Source organism: Salvelinus sp. IW2-2015, unplaced genomic scaffold (assembly GCF_002910315.2).
Source record: "Salvelinus sp. IW2-2015 unplaced genomic scaffold, ASM291031v2 Un_scaffold3820, whole genome shotgun sequence".
NCBI lineage: Eukaryota > Metazoa > Chordata > Actinopteri > Salmoniformes > Salmonidae > Salvelinus > Salvelinus sp. IW2-2015.
In genome coordinates this window covers 35,811-59,874 of record NW_019945094.1, presented here as the reverse complement: position 1 = coordinate 59,874, position 24,064 = coordinate 35,811, and the positions used below count along the sequence as shown (strand labels likewise).

Genomic DNA, 24,064 nt, shown 5'->3' with positions numbered 1-24,064 from the left:
CTGTAGGAGCTGTGCTCGGAACCATGGAAAGGTAGAACATTGACAGAAAACTAGAATCACCTATTATTTCTATCTCTTCCTCTCTACAGTATCTCGCCTCATCCTTTTCTTTAGAAAATGGCATACCACCGAAGAGTATTCCTCCTGGTTATCTAGCCAAACCAAAGAGGGTGGAATATAATTGTAATGCATGAAGCTAAAATAGGTCCTCGAAATAGCCATTTCAGCAACTCCTCTAGCGATTCTGGTTGAACATTGGGAAGCAGTTAGCTGTGAGAGGGTGGTTTTAACTGGTTGTTAAACACTAATCTGTTTACTTGTTTCACAGTTACACGGTTGAACTGTGAGAAAGTGTCCTCCCTCCCCAGTGTCCTCCTTCCTGTCAGTGGAAAGGTTCCTACCCTCTGAGCTGAGAACAGTATATTCTCAGGGTATGTACAGTAATATACGGTATTCCAGGGCAAGTTTGGTAAAAGAACTAAATGCACTATATATTTACTGTATATATATCATGTATATCATATGATACTGCAATGTAATGTTAGCATAGTCAGAGTCAGGAAAGTAAAAGGCATATGGAAATATACAAGTGTAAAATAATGTAGCATCAATTATACAGGCTGTTAGAATAGATAAACCTTGTTAATATATCTGTAATGTCCGCTGGGTGCTCCTTCTTAACTTGTGTGTGTGTGTGGTGTGGTGTGGTGTGGTGTGTGGTGTGTTGGGTGGTGGGTGTTGTTGTGTTGGTGTTGTTGTGTGTTGTGTGGTGCGTTTTTCCTAACGTTTGTACACGAGGATATTTCTTGAGATTCCTGCAATGCCAGAGGTTTCCCCTCCCTCATTTGGTACGTTTGTCCCATTTTGTGCAAATCTTGGTTGGTGAGCGGACCCCAGACCCTCACAACCATAAGAGGCAATGGGCTCTATGAACTGATTCAAGTATTTTTTAGGCAGATTCCTAATTGGTATGTTGAAATTTATGTTCCCTTTTGATGGCATAGAAGGCCCTTCTGCCTGTCTCTCAGATCTTTACGCTTTGTGGAAGGTACCTGTGGGTGCTGATGTTTAGGCCGAGGTATTGTATATGTTTTTTGTGTGCTCTAGGGCAACGGTGTCTAGATGGAATTTGTGGTCGCTGGTTGACTGGACCTTTCGGTTGGACACCAGTTAATTGTTGGTCCTACTGAAGATTTACTGTCAGGGCCCAGGTCTGACAGAATCTGTGGGCAGAAGATTCTAGGTGCTGCTGTAGGCCTCCTTGGTTGGTGACAGAAGAACCAAGATCATCAGGCAAACAGTAGACCATTTGACTTCGGATTCTAGTAGGGTGAGGACGGGTGCTGCAGACTGTTCTAGTGCCGCCGCGCCAATTCGTTGATAAATGTTGAAGAGGGTGGGGCTTAAGCTGCATCCCTGTCTTCACGCCCACGACCCTGTGTGAAGAAAATGTGTGTGTTTTTTGCCAATTTTAAGCCGCAACAAGCTTGTTAGTTTGTGTACATGGATTTTATAAATGTCCGTATGTTTACCCCCAACACCACTTCCCATCAATTTGTAAGCAGACCCTCATGCCCAAATTGAGTCGAAGGCTTTTTTGAAATCAATCAAAGCATGAGAAGACTTTTGCCTTTGTTTGGTTTGTTTGGTTGTCAATTAGGGTGTGTAGGGTGAATACATGGTCTGTTGTAACGGTAATTTGGTAAACAAGCCAATTTGACATTTGCTCAGTACATTGGTTTTCATTGAGGAAATGTAACGAGTCTGCTGTTAATGATAATGCAGAGGATCTTCCCAAAGGTTACTGTTGACGCATATTCCACGGTAGTTTATTGGGGTCAAATTTGTCTGCCAACTTTTTGTGGATTCGGGCGTGTCAGTCCCTTGGTTCCAAATTGGGGAAGATGCCAGAGCTAAGGAATGATGTTAAAAGAGTTTTAGTACTAGCCAATTGGAATTGGTGTTGTCTGTATATTTGATCTTTCATTAAGGATACCATCAACCACCACAGGCCTTTTTTGGTTGGAGGGTTTTTTATTTTGTCCTGTAACTAGCATTCTAAGGTAATCTCTCTCCTCGCTCCTCTTTCTCTTCACTCTATCTCTCTCGTCTCTCTCGCTTCTCTGCTCTCTTTCTCTCGCTCTCTGTTCCTCCTTCACACTCTCTCTCTCACTCTCTCCTCTGCTCTCTCTCTTTCGCTGATCTCTCTTCTCTCTCTCTCTATATCTTCTCTATCGCTCTACTTTCGCTCTCTCCTCTCTCTCTCTCTCTCTTTCTCTCGCTCTCTTTCTCTTATCGCTCTCTCTCTCTCTTTCTCTCTCTCTCTCTCTCTCTCTCCTCGTCTCTCTTTCCTCTTTCTATCTCTCTCTCTCTCTTTCTATCTCTCTCTCTGTCTTTCTCTCTCTCTCTCTCTCTCTTTCGATCTCTCTCTATCTCTTTCTCTCTCTCTCTCTTTCTTCTCTCTCTCTCTTTCTCTCTCTCTTTCTCTCTCTCTCTCTCTCTCTTCTTTCTCTTTCTCTCTCTCTTTCTCTCTCTCTCAATTCAATTCAATTCAAGGGGCTTTATTGGCATGGGAGACATATGTTTACATTGCCAAAGCAAAGTGAAATTAGATAATAAACAAAAGTGAAATAAACAATAAGATTATAACTGTAAAACATTACACTTACAAAAAGTTCCAAAAGCAATAAAGACATTTCAATGTCATATTATATATATATATTACAGTGTTTATATAGCATTCTAGTTTTCTCTGTTTCTGTAAATTCTTCCAATGTGTCAGTAATTATCTTTTTGTTTTCTCATGATTTGGTTGCTCTTTCTCTCTTTCTCTCTCTCTATCGACTTCCCTGTTCCATCTCTTGATTGACTCGTGGCTCATTCATGCATTCACATTATTGACTTATTCATTCACTCGCTGAAAGTCTTCTTCTTATCCAAGTGATTAGTGTAAATGATTAACAGATGATGTCACTAAAACCCCCGGCAACCGACACACATTGATTGGCTGATGCTACAAATGTTCCWAAAAAATATTCAAATACTATAATTATTCCTTCTCTTTATTTTCCCTCTTCCCTCTGTCTCACTCTCTCCCTCTCTCCACCTCCTCTCTCTCTCTGCTCCATCTCTCTCTGTAGGATCCTGTCTACAGTGGGATCGGACTTCGATTTGCGGACTCTGAGAGCGGTCCGTGTGCTGAGACCCCTCAAACTGGTGTCTGGGATACCCAGTAAGTCTTGGGACGTATGGATGTGTGGGACGGAGAGAACGACTAGCTACCTCCCTAATAGTCTTATTTCATCTGATACCATAAGAGGAGGGGAGGGGGAGGACACTTCTGATTAAGTTACATCATTTTTATCGGGATTTGGGGATTTAGGTCAGAGTTTTTTAACTTTGTCTGTTGTTTCTGTTAAACAATGTGCGCTGTCTCCCCCAGGCCTCCAGGTGGTCCTCAAGTCCATCATGAAGGCTATGATTCCACTGCTGCAGATCGGCCTGTTGCTATTCTTCGCCATCCTCATGTTCGCTATCATCGGCCTGGAGTTCTACATGGGCAAATTCCATACTACCTGCTTCGACATTCACACAGGTAAATCGGTGGGTCGGTTGGTTGGATGGTCAGACAGTCAGTCAGTTAGTCAGTCAGTCAGTCAGCATGCCAGTCAGTCTGATAGTCAGTCTGCCAGTCAGTCAGTCAGTCAATCAGTTAGTCAGTCAGTATGACAGTCAGCCAATATGTCAGTCAGTCAGTCTGCCAGTCAGTCACCCAGTCAGTTTGTGCCAGTCAGCATACCAGTCAGGCAGTATGCCAGTCATTCTACCAGTCATTGCCAGTCATTCTACCAGTTAGTCAGTCAGCCAGTCAGTCGCCAGTCAGTCAGTCAGTCAGTATGACAGTCAGTTAGTCAATCAGAATGCCAGTTAAATCAGTGACAAAAAGACTGTCAATTCAATATGAATCAAAGAAGATCTAGCTCTTAAATAATATGTTGATCCCCAAACTCTCTGTACCCCTGTAGATGAGATTCGCGAGGAGTTTCCGTGTGGGACCGAAGCCCCGTCGAGACTATGTCCAAACGGGACCACGTGTCGAAAGTATTGGCTGGGGCCTAACTACGGCATCACCCAGTTTGACAACATCCTGTTTGCCGTGCTCACAGTCTTCCAATGTATTACCATGGAGGGATGGACTGACCTGCTCTACTATGTGAGTTACGGTACTTCACATCACAGTGGTTCTGTATTAGAGGTATTATGGTATTTAATTGATGGTTAAAGAGCTGGACTATTATGTGAGTTACTGTAGAGTTGGGTTAGGGTTTGAGATCGGGTTTGGTTTTGGGTTTAAGATCAGGAGTTTGGGTTTGGTTTTAGGTTTAGGTGTGGCTTGAGATCGGGTTTGGTTTTGTGTTTGTGTTTGGGATTGGATTCAGGATTGGTTTGGGGTTTGAGATCGGGTTCAGGTTTCGTTTTGGGTTTCGGTTAGAATTGAGGCAGGATAAGCTGATCTTAAATCTGTGGGGCAACTACAACCTGGATAATAGATTTCTATGGTATTTACTAGTAAATTACATGGTAAATACCCACCAATTCGTACAATACATGTTTCACTGCTATACAAATATGCCCATAGCATTTACTCATATACTGTATTGTGTGCCCATACCTAAGACACAGTGAATAGTGCCCTGCTGCCAGTGGCAATGGTTGCTATGGTGACGGAGAGGTGGATGAGGGTAGTGGGGGAATGTGAGTGTAGTCCCATCCACAGCAGTCTCTATGGGCCCATATTCAATATACCCCCTTCCCTCTCTTCCCCCTCTTCTCTTTCCCACACCTCTCTCTTTCCTCGCTCTCTCTGCTTCCTTAATCTGTCTCTCCATCTCCATTCCTCTTCGCTTCTTCCTACTCCCCCCACCTCACCACACCCAATTACTCACTGTAATTACTCCCCCTTTCTCCCTTTCTCCCTTCCTCTTCACCCCCCTTTCCCCCACCCGCTTCCCTGCTTCTCTCTCCTCCATCAGTCCCACTCGGTGGCGGTGCTGCTCTATATTTAACAGGGCTGTTCAGTCAGAGTTATTCTTGCAGCTGCTGAGGAAGAAAGTGCTGAAAGTTTAATGGCTAAAAAGGCTGCAGTACATTCAGTACAGGACACAGCAACAGCAGCCACGCCCACAGACAAAGGGAGGGAGGGGGGGGAGGGGAAGGGAGGGAGGGAGGGAGGGAGGGAGGGAAGGGAGGGAGGGAGGGAGGGAGGGAGGGAGGGAGGGAGGGAGGGGAGGGTGGAAAGAGTGTTACATTCTGTGATGGACTCTGTTGGGGGGAAATACAGCAAGATGGGGAGGGTTTAGAGAGAGGGAGAGAAAGGGGGGTTGGAGAGAGAAGGGAAATGGAGGGTTGAGAGAGGGAGAGAAAGGGGGTTGGAGAGAGAAGGGAAATGGAGGGTTGAGAAGGGAGAAGAAAGGGGGTTGGAGAGAGAAGGGAAATGGAGGGTTGAGAGAGGAGAGAAAGGGTGAGGGAAAAAGAGAGAGGAAGACAGCTGAACTGTTTAAATGGCAGATCTCTGGACAATATACTGTATGAAACGATGTCCTAATCCCTCGATTGTGGTGACCCCGTCCCAGTTCATGAAAAGGTCCTATTTTTTGCTTTAAAAATCACTCTAGTATCCTCTCTAGTCAACAAGGAAAGATGAATTACTAGATCAAAATGTGTGTGTGTGTGTGTTTCTCAGAGCAACGATGCTCAGGGAGCGCGTGGAACTGGATGTACTTCATTCCTCTTCACTACGGCTCTTTCTTTCATGTTGAACCTGGTCCTGGGTTACTGTCTGGGTAAGTGTGTGCGTGTGTGTGCAAGCATGTGTTGTGTGTGTGGGCGACGTGCGTGTGTGGGACATGTGTGTGTGTTTCGTGTGCGTGTGTGTGTATACAATATGTCTGTGTATATGTCATTGTATACATCTATATGTGTGTTTCATTTGATATGTGTGTGTTAATGTGTGTGTGTGTGTCTACCACAGGGAGTTTGCCAAAGAGAGAGAGCGAGTGGAGAACAGGAGTGAGTTTCCTGAAGCTGAGGAGACAGCAGCAGATAGAGAGAGAGCTCATTGGATACCTGGAGTGGATTTGTAAAGCAGGTACATTATCATCATATAGAACTACACACAAAACATACTTGGAACCCTATGTTACATATTTATGTTATATATGTAATATATTTATGTTATATATGTTACATATTTTATGTTATATATTTATGTTATATATTGAGGTTATATTATTTATGTTATATATTGTTATATATTTATGCTATATATTTATGTTAATATGTTATATATTATGTTGTTATATTTATGTAATTTATGTTACATATTTATGTATATATGTTATATATGTATGTTAATATGTTTATATATTTATGCTATATATTTGATATATTTATGTAATTTATGTTACAATATTTATGTTTATATTTATTTAAATATGTTATATTATGTTATATTATTTTGTTATATATGTTATATTTTATGTCTATATATTTTTGTTACATATGTTTAATATTATTTTATGTTATATATTTTATTAAATTATGTAANTGAGTGTTGAATCTAGTGGGGTTAACACCAGTGTTATATCTGAGTGTTGATTCTAGTGGGGTTAACACCAGTGTTATATCTGAGTGTTGGTTCTACTGAGGTTAACACCAGTTAAACCAACTGTTTTGATCCTAACATTTTTTGCCCCCCCCCAAAAAAACAAAAAAACAAATTGTTAATAAAGCCTCCATACAAACAAGTTCTCTTTTATTGTTTTCTTGAGTAAGGCAGCTCCAGCATGCAGGTGTTTCAGCCTAGCTCAGTGCTTTCTGTGGTGATGGGGCAGCCAACGGAAAATACAGAGCTTTGGGGTAGGTAATGTTCTCTAGTTGCGCCGTTATTCGCTTAGTGTACTGTCACTAATGGGGACACTACGTCACTGCCAAATCTAAGGGTAGAGCTCGGACATTCAAGCCCTTTTGTGCTGCCATAGAGTTACATTAGAAGTGCATATCCAAAAGGACTCAAGGTCTTTGGCCACAGATAAAATGATGTCAAATCACGTTTTATCTACAGTAGCTTTTGATTGAACTCATTATCATACTTTCAAAATCTTCGCTAGCTGTCATCATCATGAATTATGTTGACAATCTACTGGCAAATCCTTTTTTAATCCTTGGTCATATGGAGAGAAATATTGAAGAAAATGTTTCGATAAAACGTATCGGTGCTCATCGACCATTGGTCATAAACATTACACAACAAGTTGGAAATCGCAAATTCAACAATGAGTGGTTTTGAAGGAATCAGTGGCTACCTGCAAGCATTGTAAAGCAATCACTAGCCTGATATACAGTGGAGTGGGTGTGTGGTCCCAATTCTGGGTTTAAACCTCTACGGGATTTGGTGTCCCTCTAAACCAGGGACATTTATTGCTCAATATGCGACWATGTGACTAGAATGACGTGGTAAACAACATCCAATTTTCCGGGACATAGACATGTCTTATATGGGTAGAAAGCTTAAATTCTTGWTAATCTAACTGCAGTGTCCGATTTACAGTAGCTATTAAAGCTATTGTTTGAKGAGAGTACACAACAACATAACACTTTGATCACGGCAACTGGTTTGATACATTCACCTCTGAAGGTAAATAATGTACTTACATTCAGTAATCTGGCTCGGATTTGTCATCCTGAGGGTCCCAGAGATAAAATGTAGCATAGTTTTGTTTGATAAAATTAATTTTTATATTGAAATGTAGGAACTGGTGTTCCACAGTTTGACCCCACTGCTGTCTCTGGCGCCACACCCCCCGCCCGGCCATACTAGATGTGTGAGGTTGGTGTATTTTTCTGTCAGCGGATGCTATTGATCCATCATGTATGATATTCCTGGGAGTGTGTAACTTAAATCTTTTATTACCAATAGCAATTTGCATGTTTCTCTATAGTTATGTATTTGAAAATGTATAAATTGACCAATTCGGCCATTTGGGCAAACACCTGGAGACTTTTATAAACATATTGTGTAGTGATATAATTCTTCACTGGATCAGTCTGAAACTTTGCAAACCAGCTGCTGCCATCTTGTGGACAACATCTACATTACACAGAGAATCCTATCTCAGTGGTATGGTCCTTTCTCTTGCATTGCATGATGGACAAAAAATAAATAGAAAACAAATGTTTTTTTGTTTGTATTATTTTTTACCAGATCTAATGTGTTATTTTCGCCTACATTCATTTCACATTTTCACAAGCTTCAAAAGTGTTTCCTTTCAAGTGGTATCTATCAAGAATATGCATTCCCTTCCTTCAGGTCCTGAGGCTACAGGCAGTTAAATTTCAAGTGAGCACAACACAACACGCACGGTTAGTCCAAATGTATTGTATGTAAACTTCTGACTCCACTGGGAATGTGATGAAAGAAATAAAAGCTGAAATAAATAATTCTCTCTACTATTATTCTGACATTTCACATTCTTAAAATAAAGTGGTGATCCTAACTGACCTAAGACAGGGAATTTTTAAGGATTAAATGTCAGGAATTATGAAAACTGAGTTTAAATGTATTTGGCTAAGGTGTATGTAAACTTCCGACTTCAACTGTACCTACAGAATTACATTTAGTGACTTTGTGTTATTAAATAAGTATGTAGTACTTTCAGCTTTGTTTCAAGTAAGTCTTCCTTCCTCATGACCACCACCACCATCACTACCACCACCATCTATCCCACCAACCACCACCATCACCACCCACACCACCATCACAAACCACCACATCACCACCACCACCAGCTAATCACCACACCACCCCATCCCACACCATCACCTACCACCACCCACCATCACCACACCACCCCATCACAACCACCACCCACCACACCACCATCACAACCACCACCACCATCACAACCACCACCACCACCACCCCACTAACCATCACCACTCACAACCACCACCATCACAACCACACCACCACCACCACACCACCATCACACCACATCACAACCACCACCACCATCACAACCACCACCACCATCACAACCACATCACACCACCACCACTAACCATCACCACCATCACAACACCAACCACATCACACTACCACCACCCACCACCATCACCACCACCAACCACCATTCACAAACCACCACCACTGATCACCACCATCACCACCACCATCACAAACCACCACCACCACACTATCACCACTATCACCACAATCACAACCACCACCCCCACCACCATCACACCACCACCATCCCACCACCACTATCACCACCACCACTACCACCACCACCACTACCACCACCATCACTCACCACCACACCATCATCACCACACATCACCACCATCACCACTAACCACCACACACCACTACCACACACCATCACCACTACCATCACACCACCACCACCCCATCACCACTACCATCCACCACAACCATCACCACCACACACCATCACACCACCACTACCATCACCACACCATCACACCACACACCTCCACTCATACCATCACCACCACCATCACCACACATACCACCAATCAACCACCACCATCACTCACCATCACCACCACCCACCATCAGCACCATCAACTCCACCTCTAGAACCATCACCACTACCACCACCACCATCACCACAACCACCACACCACCACTACCTCCATCACCACAACCACCTTCACCACCACCTCTACCATCATCACCACCCCCACCTCACCTCCATCACCACCATCATCACCACCCCACACACCACCACCACTACCCACCATCACCACAACCACCTTCACCACCACCTCTACCATCATCACCACCCCCACCTCACCTCCATCACACACCATCATCATCCCTCACCACCACCTCTACCACCATCACCACAAACCACCATCACCACCACCTCTACCACATCACCACCCCCACCTCTACCACATACCTCTACCACAAGCAATGCAGGTTAGGAAAGCACGGTGGCTAGGAAAAACTCCCTAGAAGGACAGAACCTAGGAAGAAACTTAGAGAGGAACCAGGCTATGAGGGGTGGCCAGTCCTCTTCTGGCTGTGCCGGGTGGAGATTTACATAACAGAACATGGCCAAGATGTTCAAATGTTCATAAATGACCAGCATGGTCAAATAATAATAATCACAGTAGTTGTCGAGGGTGCAACAAGTCAGAATACTCAGGAGTAAATGTCAGTTGGCTTTTCATAGGCCGATCATTAAGAGTATCTCTACCGCTCCTGCGGTCTTAGAGAGTTGAAAACAGCAGGTCTGGACAGGTAGCACGTCCGGTGAACAGGTCAGGGTTCCATAGCCCCAGGCAGAACAGTTGAAACTGGACATGGTCCTAGGCTCAGGTCCACCGAAAGATGAAAAATAAGGAGAGAGAAGATTTAGAGAGAGTTTACTTAAATTCACACAGGACACCGGATAAGACAGGAGAAGTACTCCAGATATAACAAACTTGACCCTAGCCCCCGACACATAAACCTACCTGCAGCCTAAATACTTGGCGGCTGAGACAGAGGGGGTCAGGAGACACTGTGGCCCCAATCCGATGATACCCCCGGACAGGGCCAAACAGGAAGCGATATAACCCCACGCCACTTATCCAAAGTACAGCCCCCAACCACTAGTAGGGATATCTTCAACCACCAACCTACATCTAGAGACAAGGCCGAGTATTGCCCAAAAGATCTCCCCACGGGCCAAACCCAAGGGGGGGCGCCAACCCAGACAGGAAGGATCACGTCAGTGTCTAACCACACTCAAGTGACGGCCCCCTCCTAGGGACGGCATGAAAGAGCATCAGTAAAGCCAGTGACTCAGCCCCTGTAATGGGTTGGAGGCAGAGAATCCCAGTGGAGAAGAGGGGACCGGCCCAGGCAGAGACCAGCAGGGCGGTTCGTTGCTCCAGAGCCTTTCCGTTCACCCTCAACTCCTGGGCCAGACTACACACTCAATCATAGGACCTACTGAAGAGATGAGTTCTTCATAAAGACTTAAAGGTTGACACAACCGAGTACTGCGTCCTCTCCACATGGGTAGGCAGACCATCTCCATAAAAATGGAGATCTATGAGAAAGCCCTGCCTCCAGCTGTTTTTTGCTTGAATTTTCTAGGGACATTTAGGAGGCTTGCGTTCTTGTTGACCGTAGGCGTCGTGTAGGTGTATGGCAGGCCGCAAATTCGGATAGATAGGTAGGAGCAACGCCCATGTATGCTTTGTAGGTTAACAGTAAAACCTTGAAAATAGCCCTTCCCTTAAGCAGGAAGCAGTGTAGAGAGGCTAGCACTGGAGTAAAATGATACATTTTTGTTGTGTTCTAGTCCAGGATTCTAGCAGCCGTAATTTAGCACTACTGAAGTTTAATTTAGTGCTTTATCCGGGTAGCCGGAAAGGTAGAGCATTGCGAGTCCTAACCTAGAAGTAACAACCAGCATGGATACATTTTTTCTCAATTTTTGGACAGAATTTTTTTGCCAATGTTAGTAGATGAAAAAGCTGTCTTGAAACATGTCTTGTATTGTTTCGTCAAAAGAGAGATCAGGGTCCAGAGTAACGCCGAGGTCTTTCACAGTTTTATTTGAGACGACTTTACAAACCATCAAGATTAATTGTCAGATTTCAACAAGAATACTCTTTGTTTCTTGGGACCTAGAACAAGCATCTCTGTTTTGTCCGAGTTTAAAAGTAGACGTTTTCAGCCATCCACTTCCTTTATGTCCTGAAACACCAGGCTTCCTAGCGAGCGCAATTTTTGCCCTTCACACATGTTTTCATTGAAATGGTACGCTGTGTGTTCATCCCCATAGGCAGTGAAAAGTTAACATCTGTGTTTTCGAACTGACATCCCCAAGACGTAAATATATAGTGAAACAATAGTGGTGCCTAAAACAGAAACCTTGAGGAAAAACGAAATGTACAGATGATTTGTCAGAGGACAAACCCATGTCACAGAGACAAACTGATATTTTTTCCGACAGATTAAGATCTAAACCAAGGCGCCAGAACTTTCCGTGTAGACCAAATTTGGGTTTCCATTCTCTCCAAAGAATGTGGTGATCGAATGGTATAACAAGGTCTAGTAGCACCCGAGGACAGATGCAGAGCCTCGGTCTGACGGCCATTAAAGTGGCTAGTGATACATGTATTACCATAAATGATGGACACAGATGCAGTAGATGAATATAGAGTACAGTATATACATATACGTTCTATTAAGTGGCATTGTTTAAAGTGGCTTAGTGGATACATTTTTGTGATCAATTCCCCCCGAATTTTCCATTATCAAAAAGTGAGCTGGAGTTGAGACAGTATCGTTGGCAGCCAGCCACTAATGTAGTGTGGCTGTTGTAACATCTGATGGCCCTTGAGATAGAAGCTGTTTTTTCAGATACTTTCTTTGGGCTCAATTTCCCCTTTCTCACGGTAGGCTCTTAAAATCACACGAATAACTGACGGTCTGAGTCATTCTTGAGAAACATCCTCAATAGAGCAAAGAAAAGGTGGGAATTTTTCTTCTTCTTGTAATCCCATAATTTTAGGTAGTGGTGATGAGCATGACCTTCTCTCCTTCACTCCGTCTGACTTCCACACGTTCTGAGAACAGGACGGGGCCTGTGGCATGAAAGGAGTGCCATCTGTGCCATAGGGGTGGTGTGAGCCATGCATCCACTCGCTGGCCCTGTGTGTGTGTGTGTGTGTGTGTGTGTGTGTGTGTTGTGTGTGTGTGTGTGTGTGTGTGTGTGTGTGTGTGTGTGTGTGTGTGTGTTTGTGTGTGTGTGTGTGTGCTCGCGCATCCTCTGGCCTGGGTACAAACCTGCTTTAAAACACTGGGCCTCAACAGGCCCTCCAAAGGTGGGAGACACTGAACAGAATATATAGGGATTATACACAGTCACGCTAACACACACCCCACACACACACACACACACACACCACACACACACATCACACACACCACACACACACCACAAACACACACACACACACACATACACAAACACACACACACACCACACACACACACACATACACACACAGAGGAGACCCAGACACACACACACACATAAACACACCACATAAACACATACACATAAACACACACATAAACACACACACACATCAACACACACACCACAATAAACACACACACACACATAAACAACACACCACACACATAACACACACACATAACACACCACACACACACCACCAATTGTATTTCCACTCCATGTAAGCGTGGTGATTTTGGACGTTGCTTTGTTCACCCAAAACACGTGTCCTGTTGATATTGTCAAAAGCCTAGTTATTGATTAGATTCCTTTCCTCCAGTCGTCGTGTCACTGTTTGATCCCTTTCAAAGCAGAGACGCGCATCTGAACAAGAGCCCTGCCTTTCAAATGAAAGGCCTTAAAAGGTTGCTGCCAAAATGGTGCCCTATTCCTTTTATAGTGCACTACATTTGACCAGGGCCAATAGGTCTGGTAGTGGTACTATCAGTAAGAATAGGGTGCCTTTGAGACCCATGTTATTCATTTTGAATCTTGCACCCGACCCAGAGCAGCGCCGTGGTTAATACTACTCTGCATGCAAGCAACACAGACTCCAGAGGACACAGTAGCATGGCGTGCCAAGCTCCAGAACCCATCAAGGGTTAGAGCAGGGCACACTGCGTTTTCTCCAGAGGACAACAGTAGCATGGCGTGCCAAGCCTCCAGAACCCATCATAGGGTTAGAGCAGGATCACTCTGCAGTTCCTCCAGAGGACACAGTAGATGGCGGTGCCAAGCCTCCAGAACCCATCATAGGGTTAGAGCAGGGCACACTGCAGTTTCTCCAGAGGACACAGTAGCAATGGCGTGCCAAGCCTCCAGACCTATCAATAGGGTTAGAGCGGGGCACACTGCAGTTTCTCCAGAGGCACAGTAGCATGGCGTGCCAAGCCTCCAGAACCCATCATAGGGTTAGAGCAGGAGCACACTGTAGTTTCTCCAGAGGTGTGGCGTGGATGTTTTCTCCTTTCCTGAGACACGCAGGATGAACCTGAACACTGTAGGAGATGTTTACCAATAGTCTCGCTTTGGCAGACTCGTGACATGGCGCCGGTAGATGTGGGGAAGAGATTTTACCACAGTGAAGAACGAAGAACGTTTGCCGATATGTATAGTGGTTGGTGTTCGACCTGTCTGAGGCCTTTTCGACTTTAGATCGTATGACTGCACAGTTTCTGGGGATTGGCATGGCAGACATCACTGCAGTTTCAGAGTGATTGGCTTATCGGATGGAAAGAATGAAGAATTGACATGATATTTGCCAATATGACTAGCCTTATGGTCTGAGACTGAGGGTTTTAAGAAAGCCGATGGATTGGGATTTGACTGGCAGGGAAGGCATAGCAGACTCGGATGAGAAACGCTGGTGAAATAAGATCCATCCATTTTGGAAGCATCAGATCACAAGTCTGCTGTATTCATCCATTATTTTCTGGGATTGGGAAAACATGGCTTTAGATACAGAGGCAGAGAGGTTGCATGGGCCACGTCTTCATCGGTCTCATCCATGGAGAAAGAACATACAGACATACTACCAGGCCAGAGCCAGACAGGGCAGAGCGGGGAGAGGGGCTAACCATCCTGAGTGGACCAGTGTGGGGGATCTGCGTGAGTACCAGGGGGTGTCAGAGGAGGGAGAGGCCAGTGCTATCCACATCTGCTATCCACATCACTGTAGAGGATCTGAGGCTAGGTCTTTTCTCGTCTTTTCTATTCTAGGGAGCTGCAACACGACCTTTAACCTGCTGTTGTTCACTGAGCACAACCTGGGTGAGTGACACTCTGCTGTTCTGTTTGTGGTGGACGGTGACGTTGTAACGACTCAGATAGTCATTGGGGTTTGAGGCTAGGACATTCATCAGGTGATCAGACTGATGTGTGGTAGATGGAAACCCATCTGGGTTTCTCCAATATGGACTTTGCCTTTTGGTTTTGAACTTGGTTCTCCATTCAGAGTCAATTGCAATGATGATGTGACAGTATAGTGCCTCAAATGCCTATGTAGCCTTAAAGGCCTCTAATGTTGCCTCAAAGGCCTCTAATGTWGCCTCAAATGCCTATGTAGCCTTAAAGGCCTCTAATGTTGCCTCTAATGTTGCCTCAAAGGCCTCTAATGTTGCCTCAAAGGCCTCTAATGTTGCCTCAAATGCCTATGTAGCCTTATCGGCCTCTAATGTTGCCTCAAAGACTTCCAATGTATCCTCAAAGGCCTCTAATGTTACCTCAAAGACTTCTAATGTATCCTCAAAGGCCTCTAATGTTACCTCAAAGACTTCTAATGTATCCTCAAAGGCCTCTAATGTTACCTCAAAGACTTCTAATGTTTCTTCAAAGGCCTCTAATGTTGCCTCAAATATCTCTAATGTTGCCTCAAATATCTCTAATGTTGCCTCAAAGGCCTCTAATGTTGCCAGGCTTGGTGTGGCTTCACAGCCTGTTCCCAGGCCTTGGTTTGCTGTAACTCTGCACCCTTCATCCCTCTATTGCTTCCTCATCTTCCTCTCTCAAAGGTCTCCTCTCCCCACAGAGCTAGTTGCCTTTCTCTCATTTCAACTTCAAACTAAGGGAGGACAAAGATGAGATCAACCTCAATACATACTGTACAGTTACTGCTATCAAGTACAGGGGAAGAAAACAAGTGGCTGTGAGAACTACAGAGTCCATGAGGCGGGAAGAGAAGAAGTCGAGTATGTGTTGAAAAATGTTAGGTCTGGTTCCCTTTCTAAATCACTTTCCTTACAACATTTATGTGTGTGTGTGTGTGTGTGTGTGTGTGTGTGTGTGTGTGTCTCTTGGAAGGAGCACAGTAAGAACTCTCTCACCCTGTTCGTCTTGACTGAGAATGATGTTCATCTGCTGGCTGCTGGCTGCTGGAAACCGAGTCCGCCCCTGCTCGACACTCGAGGCAAGCATGGTGTACACCCTCAGCCTGCCTCAGCTCAGACTTTCCTGTCTTTCTGTCTTCTGCTTGGGGCTTTCCTGGAAGCATTTTGCTGAGGGCTGAGATAGGGGTTGGACTGAGACAGGGACAGTGCTTGTTACAGGACAGCTGTAGCCTACTGTACTGTAGCCCTCCCAGTAGATTTAAAACCCTAATCCAAGTGTATTGGTCATGTGCACAGGATACAGGTGTAAACAGTACAGTGAAATACTTACTTGAAAGCTCTCCTAAACTCTGCATTACGTATGTTTACAAAATAGACAATAAGTCATGAAAAGTAGTAAAACACAAGAAAAATTGTCATAAAAATAATAATAATAAACCACAAACACAAAAACCAGATCAAAAATAGCTATGATCCAGAACCCCAAGTCACCTGACAGGAAGCCAAAAGATCCTTGTGTGCCCAGCTAAGAACCGGGATACGGTCTCTGGAAATAGAAGTAGGTATGTTCAATAGCATAGATGAAGACGAGTGGCTATGTACAGTGTGTGATTTAAGGGAGGCACTGTTTATTTTACTGTACTTCAGATGATGATTTGAGAGTAACCTTGTTTGAGAAAAATGCAACAGAAAGCAACATTTTTCTTGAGTAGTGATGAAGAAAACATTGACGTTTTTTCTGAAAATAAGTCTTCCTGGTTGCAAATGTTATATCCTCAGATTTTTTTCTCACAATTCCTGACATTTAATCCTAGTAAAAATTCCCTTCTTCTTTGTCTATATACAGTATATATATACAGTTGAAGTCGGAAGTTTACATACACCTTAGTCAAAKACATTTAAACTCAGTTTTTCACAATTCCTGACATTTAATCCTTGTAAAAATTCCCTGTCTTAGGTCAGTTAGGATCACCACTTTATTTTAAGAATGTGAAATGTCAGAATAATAGTRGAGAGAATAGTTTATTTCAGCTTTTATTTCTTTCATCCCATTCCCAGTGGGTCAGATGTTTACATACACTCAATTAGTATTTGGTAGCTTTGCCTTTAAATTGTTTAACTCGGGTCAAATGTTTTGGGTAGCCTTCCACAAGCTTCCCACAATAAGTTGGGTGAATTTTGTCCCATTCCTCCTGATCAGAGCTGTGTAACGAGTAAGTTTGTTAGCCTCCTTGCTCGCACACACTTTTTCAGTTCAGCCACACATTTTCTATGGCGGATTAGGACAGGGCTTTGTGATGGCCACTCCAATACCTGACTTTGTTGTCCTTAAAGCCATTTTGCCACACTTTGGAAGTAGCTTGGGTCATTGTCCATTTGAAGACCCATTTGCGACCAAGCTTTAACTTCTGACTGATGTCTTGAAGATGTTGCTTCCATATATCCACATAATTGTCCATCCTCATGATCATCTATTTGTGAAGTACACCAGACCCTCCTGCCAGCAAAGCACCCCCACAACATGATGCTGCCACCCCGTGCTTCACGGTTGGGATGGTGTTCTTCGGCTTGCAAGCCTCCCCCTTTCCTCCTAACGTAACGATGGTCGCTATGGCCAAAATGTTCATTTTTGTTTCATCAGACCAGAGGACATTTCTCCAAAAAGTACGATCTTTGTCCCCATGTGCAGTTGCAAACCGTAGTCTGGTTTTTTATGGCTGTTCTGGAGCAGTGGCTCCTTCCTTGCTGAGCGGCCTTTCAGGTTATGTCGATATAGTACTTGTTTTACTGTGATATAGATACTTTTGTACCTGTTCCTCCAGCATTCTTCACAAGGTCCTTTGCTGTTGTTCTGGGATTGATTTGCACTTTTCGCACCAAAGATTTCTTCTCTAGGAGAAGAGCGTCTCCTTCTGACGCGGTATGACGGCTGTGTGATCCCATGGTGTTATACTTGCGTACTATTGTTGTACAGATGAACGTGGTACCTTCAGGTGTTTTGGAAATTGCTCCCAAGGATGAACCAGACTTGTGGAGGTCTACAATTTTTTTCTGAGGTCTTTGCTGATTTCTTTAGATTTCCCATGATGTCAAGCAGAGGCACTGAGTTTGAAGTAGGCCTTGAAATACATCCACAGGTACACCTCCAATTGACTAAAAATGATGTCAATTAGCCTATCAGAAGCTTCTAAAGCCATGACATAATTTTCTGGAATTTTCCAAGCTGTTTAAAGGCCCAGTCAACTTAGTGTATGTAAACTTCTGACCCACTGGAATTGTGATACAGTGAATTATAAGTGAAATAATCTGTCTGTAAACAATTTTGGGAAAATAACTTGTGTCATGCATAAAGTAGATGTCCTAACCGACTTGCCAAAACTATAATTTTGTTAACAAGACATTTGTGGAGTGGTTTGAAAAACAAGTTTTTAATGACTCCAACCTAAGTGTATGTAAACTTCTGACTTCAGCTGTACATAGAACATCATTCGGGATCTGCTGTATAAAGTCTTACGTTTAATGCTAAACGGTAGTACTTGGGTTCGTAGCTGGACCTGTTATATCCCATATGAATGAGTATGAGAAATAACGTCATGTTCAGACAAGTTGAGTTGATGCTTGTTTATCTAGAAGCGTTACATGATTCACACATACGCGGTTAGTGGTTGACCGCCTAGCATAAACTCTAATGGCAACGATCCACTATGAGCGTGTGGTAATACACTAGCGCTGTTGTAAACAATGTCATCAACTTTAGCTGTAACGGCTTTCGTCCGTGGAAGGAGAGGACCAAAGCGCAGTTCATCTTAATTTAATAATAATCAAAAAACAGAACACTTCAAATACAAAAACAACAAAAGTGAAAACCGAAACTGTTCTATCTGGTGCAGACACACAAAGACAACCACCCACAAAACACAACAGAAAACAGGCTACCTTAATATGGTTCCCAATCAGAGACAAAGACTAACACCTGCCTCTGATTGAGAACCATATCAGGCCAAACGAGAAACCCCACATAGAAACAGAAAACATAGATCATACCCACCCAACTCACGTCCTGACCAACACTAAAACAAAGAAAATACAAAAGAACTATGGTCAGAACGTGACAGTTGCTGCAGTATCGTGCCTAAACGTTACAGGACCGTATTCATATCTCATACCAGACTGATTTCCTAGCTTCATTCATTCTTCATGCTTGTTATGTTAAATAAAACTTTTTGAAGCTCCACAGATCAAAGTGATTGGTTCCTTTGTGGGAATCTTAGAACGTCAGCGTTCTGTGGGAAAGAGCCGGGATTGTGTCACAAAACTATTCCCTTGCGTCCCAAATGGCACCCTATTCCCTATGTAGTGCACTACTTTTGACCAGGGCCCTATGGCACCCTATTCCCTATGTAGTGCACTACTTTTGACTATGGACCATAGCTCAGCCCATAGGGTCCTGGTCAAAGTAGTGGATTATACAAGGGAATATGGTGGGCTTTTGGGATGCACTTTTTTTGTCCTCAGCCAGACAGTCTGTCATTCAGTTACAGTACAGGTTGCCAAGCAACCACACTCTCTGTGTCACTGTCTGTCACAAACCGGTGAAATATGCTGCGTATAAACACTGTGAAATGGAAACAGAGGGTTTGACATGACAGGGTTATGATAACCCCAGGGATAAGGACTTCAATCACCCTCTAACCTCCCTATGCATGCCAACGTCTTTGAATCCCTTGTGAACTCTCTGCTAAAGCAGTATTTACTTGAAAAATACTTCCTGAGTGGGGGGTTCAGTATGACTTTAGGTCAGGGCACAGCACCAATAACTAAAGCTAAAGCAAATGACATCATCAATGATATCGTCAATTCACTTTACAACACTGTAATGCTTTGCTTGTTGATTCATCAATGTGTTTGATTCAGTTGACCACTAGCTGTTGATAGCCAGACTCAGTAACATTGACTCATAAGGTGTTTTATTCAGTTGACCACTAGCTGTTGCTAGCCAGACTCAGTAACATTGACTCATCAAAGGTGTTTTATTCAGTTGACCACTAGCTGTTGCTGGCCAGACTCAGTAACATTGATTCATCAAAGGTGTTTGATTCAGTTGACCACTAGCTGTTGATAGCCAGACTCAGTAACATTGATTCATCAAAGGTGTTTGATTCAGTTGACCATGAACTGTCGGTAGGCTTGATCACCTACAACACCAGACAGTCTTTAGGGAGGAGGTCAGAGACCTGGCAGTGTGGTGCCAGGACAACAACCTCTCTCTCAAAGTGAGCAAGACAAAGGAGCTGATTGTGGACTACAGGAAAGGAGGGCCCCATTAACATCGACGGGGCTGTAGTGGAGCGGGTCGAGAGTTTCAAGTTCCTTGGCGTCCACATCACCAAGAAACTAACATGGTCCAAGCACACGAAGACAGTCGTGAAGAGGGCACGACAACACCTTTTCCCCTTCAGGTATGGTAACTGCTTGGCTTCTGACCGTAAGGCGCTACAGAGGGTAGTGCGTATCACCCAGTACATCACTGGGGTCAAGCTTCCTGCCATCCAGGACCTATATACTAGGCGATGTCAGAGGAAGTACCTAAAAATTGTCAAAGATTCCAGTCACCCTAGTCATAGACTGTTTTCTCTGCCACCACACGGCGAGCGGTACCGGAGCTTCAAGTGTAGGTCCAAAAGGCTAATTAACAGCTTCTACCTCCAAGCCATAAAACTGCTGAACAATTAATCAAAATGGCCACCCAGACTATTTACATTGACCCCCCTTTGTTTTGTACACTGCTGCTACTCGCTGTTTATTATCTATGCAGAGTCACTTTACACCTACCTACAAATGACCTCGACTAACCTGTACCCCCGCACATTGACTCGGTACCGGTACCTCCTGCATATAGCCTCGTTATTGTTATGTTATTTTATTGTTTTTATTTTTGTTATTATTTATTTAGTTAATATTTTCTTAACTCTTTTTCTTGAACTGCATTGTTGTTAAGGGCTTGTTTATTTATTTATTTTTATTTAACCTTTATTTAACCAGGTAGGCCAGTTGAGAACAAGTTCTCATTTACAACTGCGACCTGGCCAAGATAAAGCAAAGCGCTCCGACACAAACAACAACACGGAGTTACACATGGAATAAACAAACCTACAGTCAATAACACAATAGAAAAGTCTATATACAGTGTGTGGAAATGAGGTAAGATTAGGGAGGTAAGGCAATAAATAGGCCGTAGTGGCGAAATAATTACAATTTAGCAAATAAACACYGGAGTGATAAATGTGCAGAAGATGAATGTACAAGTAGAAATACTGGGGTGCGAAGGAGCAAAACACAAATAACAATATGGGGATGAGGTAGTTGGGTGGGCTATTTACAGATGAGCTATGTACAGGTGCAATGATCTGTAAGCTGCTCTGATAGCTGATGCTTAAAGTTAGTGAGGGAGATATGAGTCTCCAGCTTTTGTGATTTTTGCAATTCGTTCCAGTCATTGGCAGCAGAGAACTGGAAGGAAAGGAGGAATTGGCTTTGGCTTTGGGGATGACCAGTGAAATATACCTGCTGGAGCGCGTGCTACGGGTGGGTGCTGCTATGGTGACTAGTGAGCTGAGATGAGGCGGGGCTTTACCTAGCAAAGACTTATCGTCGCCAAATAGATGGGTTTGGCGACGAATATGAAGCGAGGGCCAGCCAATGAGAGCGTACAGGTAGCAGTGGTGGGTAGTATATGGGGCTTTGATGACGAAACGGATGGCACTGTGGTAGACTGCATCCAATTTGCTGAGTAGAGTGTTGGAGGTTATTTTGTAAATGACATCACCGAAGTCAAGGATCGGTAGGATAGTCAGTTATACGAGGGTATGTTTGCCAGCGTGAGTGAAAGATGCTTTGTTGCGAAATAGGAAACCGATTCTAGATTTAATTTTGTATTGGAGATGCTTAATATGATTATGGAAGGAGAGTTTACAGTCTAACCAGACACCTAGGTATTTGTAGTTGTCCACATATTCTAAGTCAGAACCGTCCAGAGTAGTGATGTTRGMCGGGCGGGCAGGTGCAGGCAGTGATYGGTTGAAGAGCATGCATTTAGTTYTACTTGCATTTAAGAGCAGTTGGAGGCCATGGAAGGAGAGTTGTATGGCATTGAAGCTCGTCTGGAGGTTAGTTAACACAGTGTCCAAAGAAGGGCCAGAAGTATACAGAATGGTGTTGTCTGCATAGCAGTGGATCAGAGAATCACCAGCAGCAAGAGCGACATCATTGGTTAGTGAAGGGGCTGTCGATTGGTCTAGAAACTATATTGCTGACAGTGTATCTATGCTGAGAATCACATGTCAAGCTTCCTCGAGATCTTTGTATCCCAGGGTTCCATTGTAGCTCCGGTGTCGTTCTCCATTTTTATTAATGACCTGGGAAACGGGATGAAACCATGACCWGGGAAACGGGATGCAACCATGACCTGGGAAACGGGATGCAACCATGACCTGGGAAACGGGATGCAACCAGCCCAGTTGCATCTGTATGCAGATGATACAGTCATCTATTCAAATGTTCCTGCTCTGGTTCAGGCTGTTAAAGAGCTCCAGGCTGGTTTAGGCTGTTGGAGAACTCCAGGCTGGTTCAGGCTGTTAAAGAGCTCCAGGCTGGTTCAGGCTGTTAAAGAGCTCCAGGCTGGTTCAGGCTGTTAAACAGCTTCCAGGCTGGTTCCAGGCTGTTTTTATACAGAGGCTTTCCAGGCCTGGTTCAGACGCTGTTAAAGAGCTCAGGCTGGTTCAGGCCTGTTTTTTTTTAAAGAGCTCCAGGCTTGGTTTGAAGGCTGTTTTAAAGAAGCTCAGGGCTGGTTCAGGCTGTTAAAGAGCTCCAGGCTGGTTCAGGCTGTTATAGAGCTCCAGGCTGGTTCAGGCTGTTAAAGAGCTCCAGGCTGGTTCAGGCTGTTTAAGAGCTCCAGGCTGCATTTTAGTTACCACAGGCCTCCCTATATGGTCTTAAACTAGCCATGAATGCATTAAAAAAATCATTATTTATCTTTACCAGAGCTCGCTCTCAGCCAGAGAAGGTTAGCATTTTCACATGGAAGCACATCCATTGAAAAAGTGTCATCCTACAAATACCTAGGTCTACAGTCGGATGGATAATGGATAATCTTGTGAGGAAGCTAAAACTGAAAATGTGTTTTTTATTTTCGTCATAAGGCTAGCTTGCCACTTTTCTCTCTGTAATTGATTATGGTGATTCATTGTACATGCCTCTTCTGTGCTACAGAGACTTGGCCTCTGTTTATCATGCATGCTTACGCTTTGTTACTAATGCTAAGTCATTCACCCACCATTGCACCTTGTACCAAATGGTGTGTTGGACCTCACTTTTTACTCACAGGCAGCTGTACTGAACAAAACATATAAAAGCAACATGTAAAGTGTTGGTCCCATGTTTCATGAGCTGAAATAAAAGATYACAGATATGTTTCCATTGACACAAAAAGCCTTTTTTCTCTCAAATATTGTGCACACATTTGTTTACATCCCTGTTTGTGAGCATGTCTCCTTTGCCAAGATAATCCATCCACCAGTCAGACGTGGAATATCAGGAAGCTGATTAAACAGCATGATTGCATGATAATTGCATAGGTGCACCTTGCRCWAGGGATAATAAAAGGCCACTCTAAAATGTGCAGTTTTGTCAGACAACACAATGTCACAGATGTCTCAAGTTYAGAGGGAGCATACAATTGGCATGCTGTGAATACAGGAATGTTCACCAGAGCTGTTGCCAGAGAATGGAATGTTAATTTCTCTACAATAAGCCTCCTCCAATGTCGTTTTAGAGAATTTGGCAGTACGTCCAATCGACCTCACAACCACAGAACCACGCCAGCCCAGGACTTCCACATCTGATTTATTCACCTGTGGGATTGTCTGCAGCGGTGGAAAAACTACCCAATTGTCATATTTGAGTAAAAGTAAAGATACCTTCATAAAAAATCACTCAAGTAAAAGTGAAAGTCACCCAGTAAAATACTACTTGAGTAAAAGTCTAAAAGTATTTGGTTTTAAATCTACTTACGTATCAAAAGTAAATGTAATTGCTAGAAGTATACATCATTTCAAAATCCTTATATTA

The 24,064-nt window shown here is 43.6% G+C and overlaps 1 protein-coding gene across 1 annotated transcript in view; it reads left to right on the top strand.

The window, feature by feature from the left end:
- Nucleotides 1–3,140: 3,140 nt before the first annotated feature.
- LOC112076539 (probable voltage-dependent N-type calcium channel subunit alpha-1B) overlaps nt 3,141–24,064 on the top strand; it is a gene marked incomplete at its 5' end in the record, with an annotated part of 30,523 nt that continues 9,599 nt past the window's right edge. Inside the window, 3 exons of the mRNA XM_070441365.1 lie at nt 3,141–3,232; nt 3,443–3,595; nt 4,026–4,213. Of these exons, the coding sequence (XP_070297466.1) occupies nt 3,141–3,232; nt 3,443–3,595; nt 4,026–4,213 (433 nt within the window). The remainder of the gene's footprint in view (nt 3,233–3,442; nt 3,596–4,025; nt 4,214–24,064) is intronic.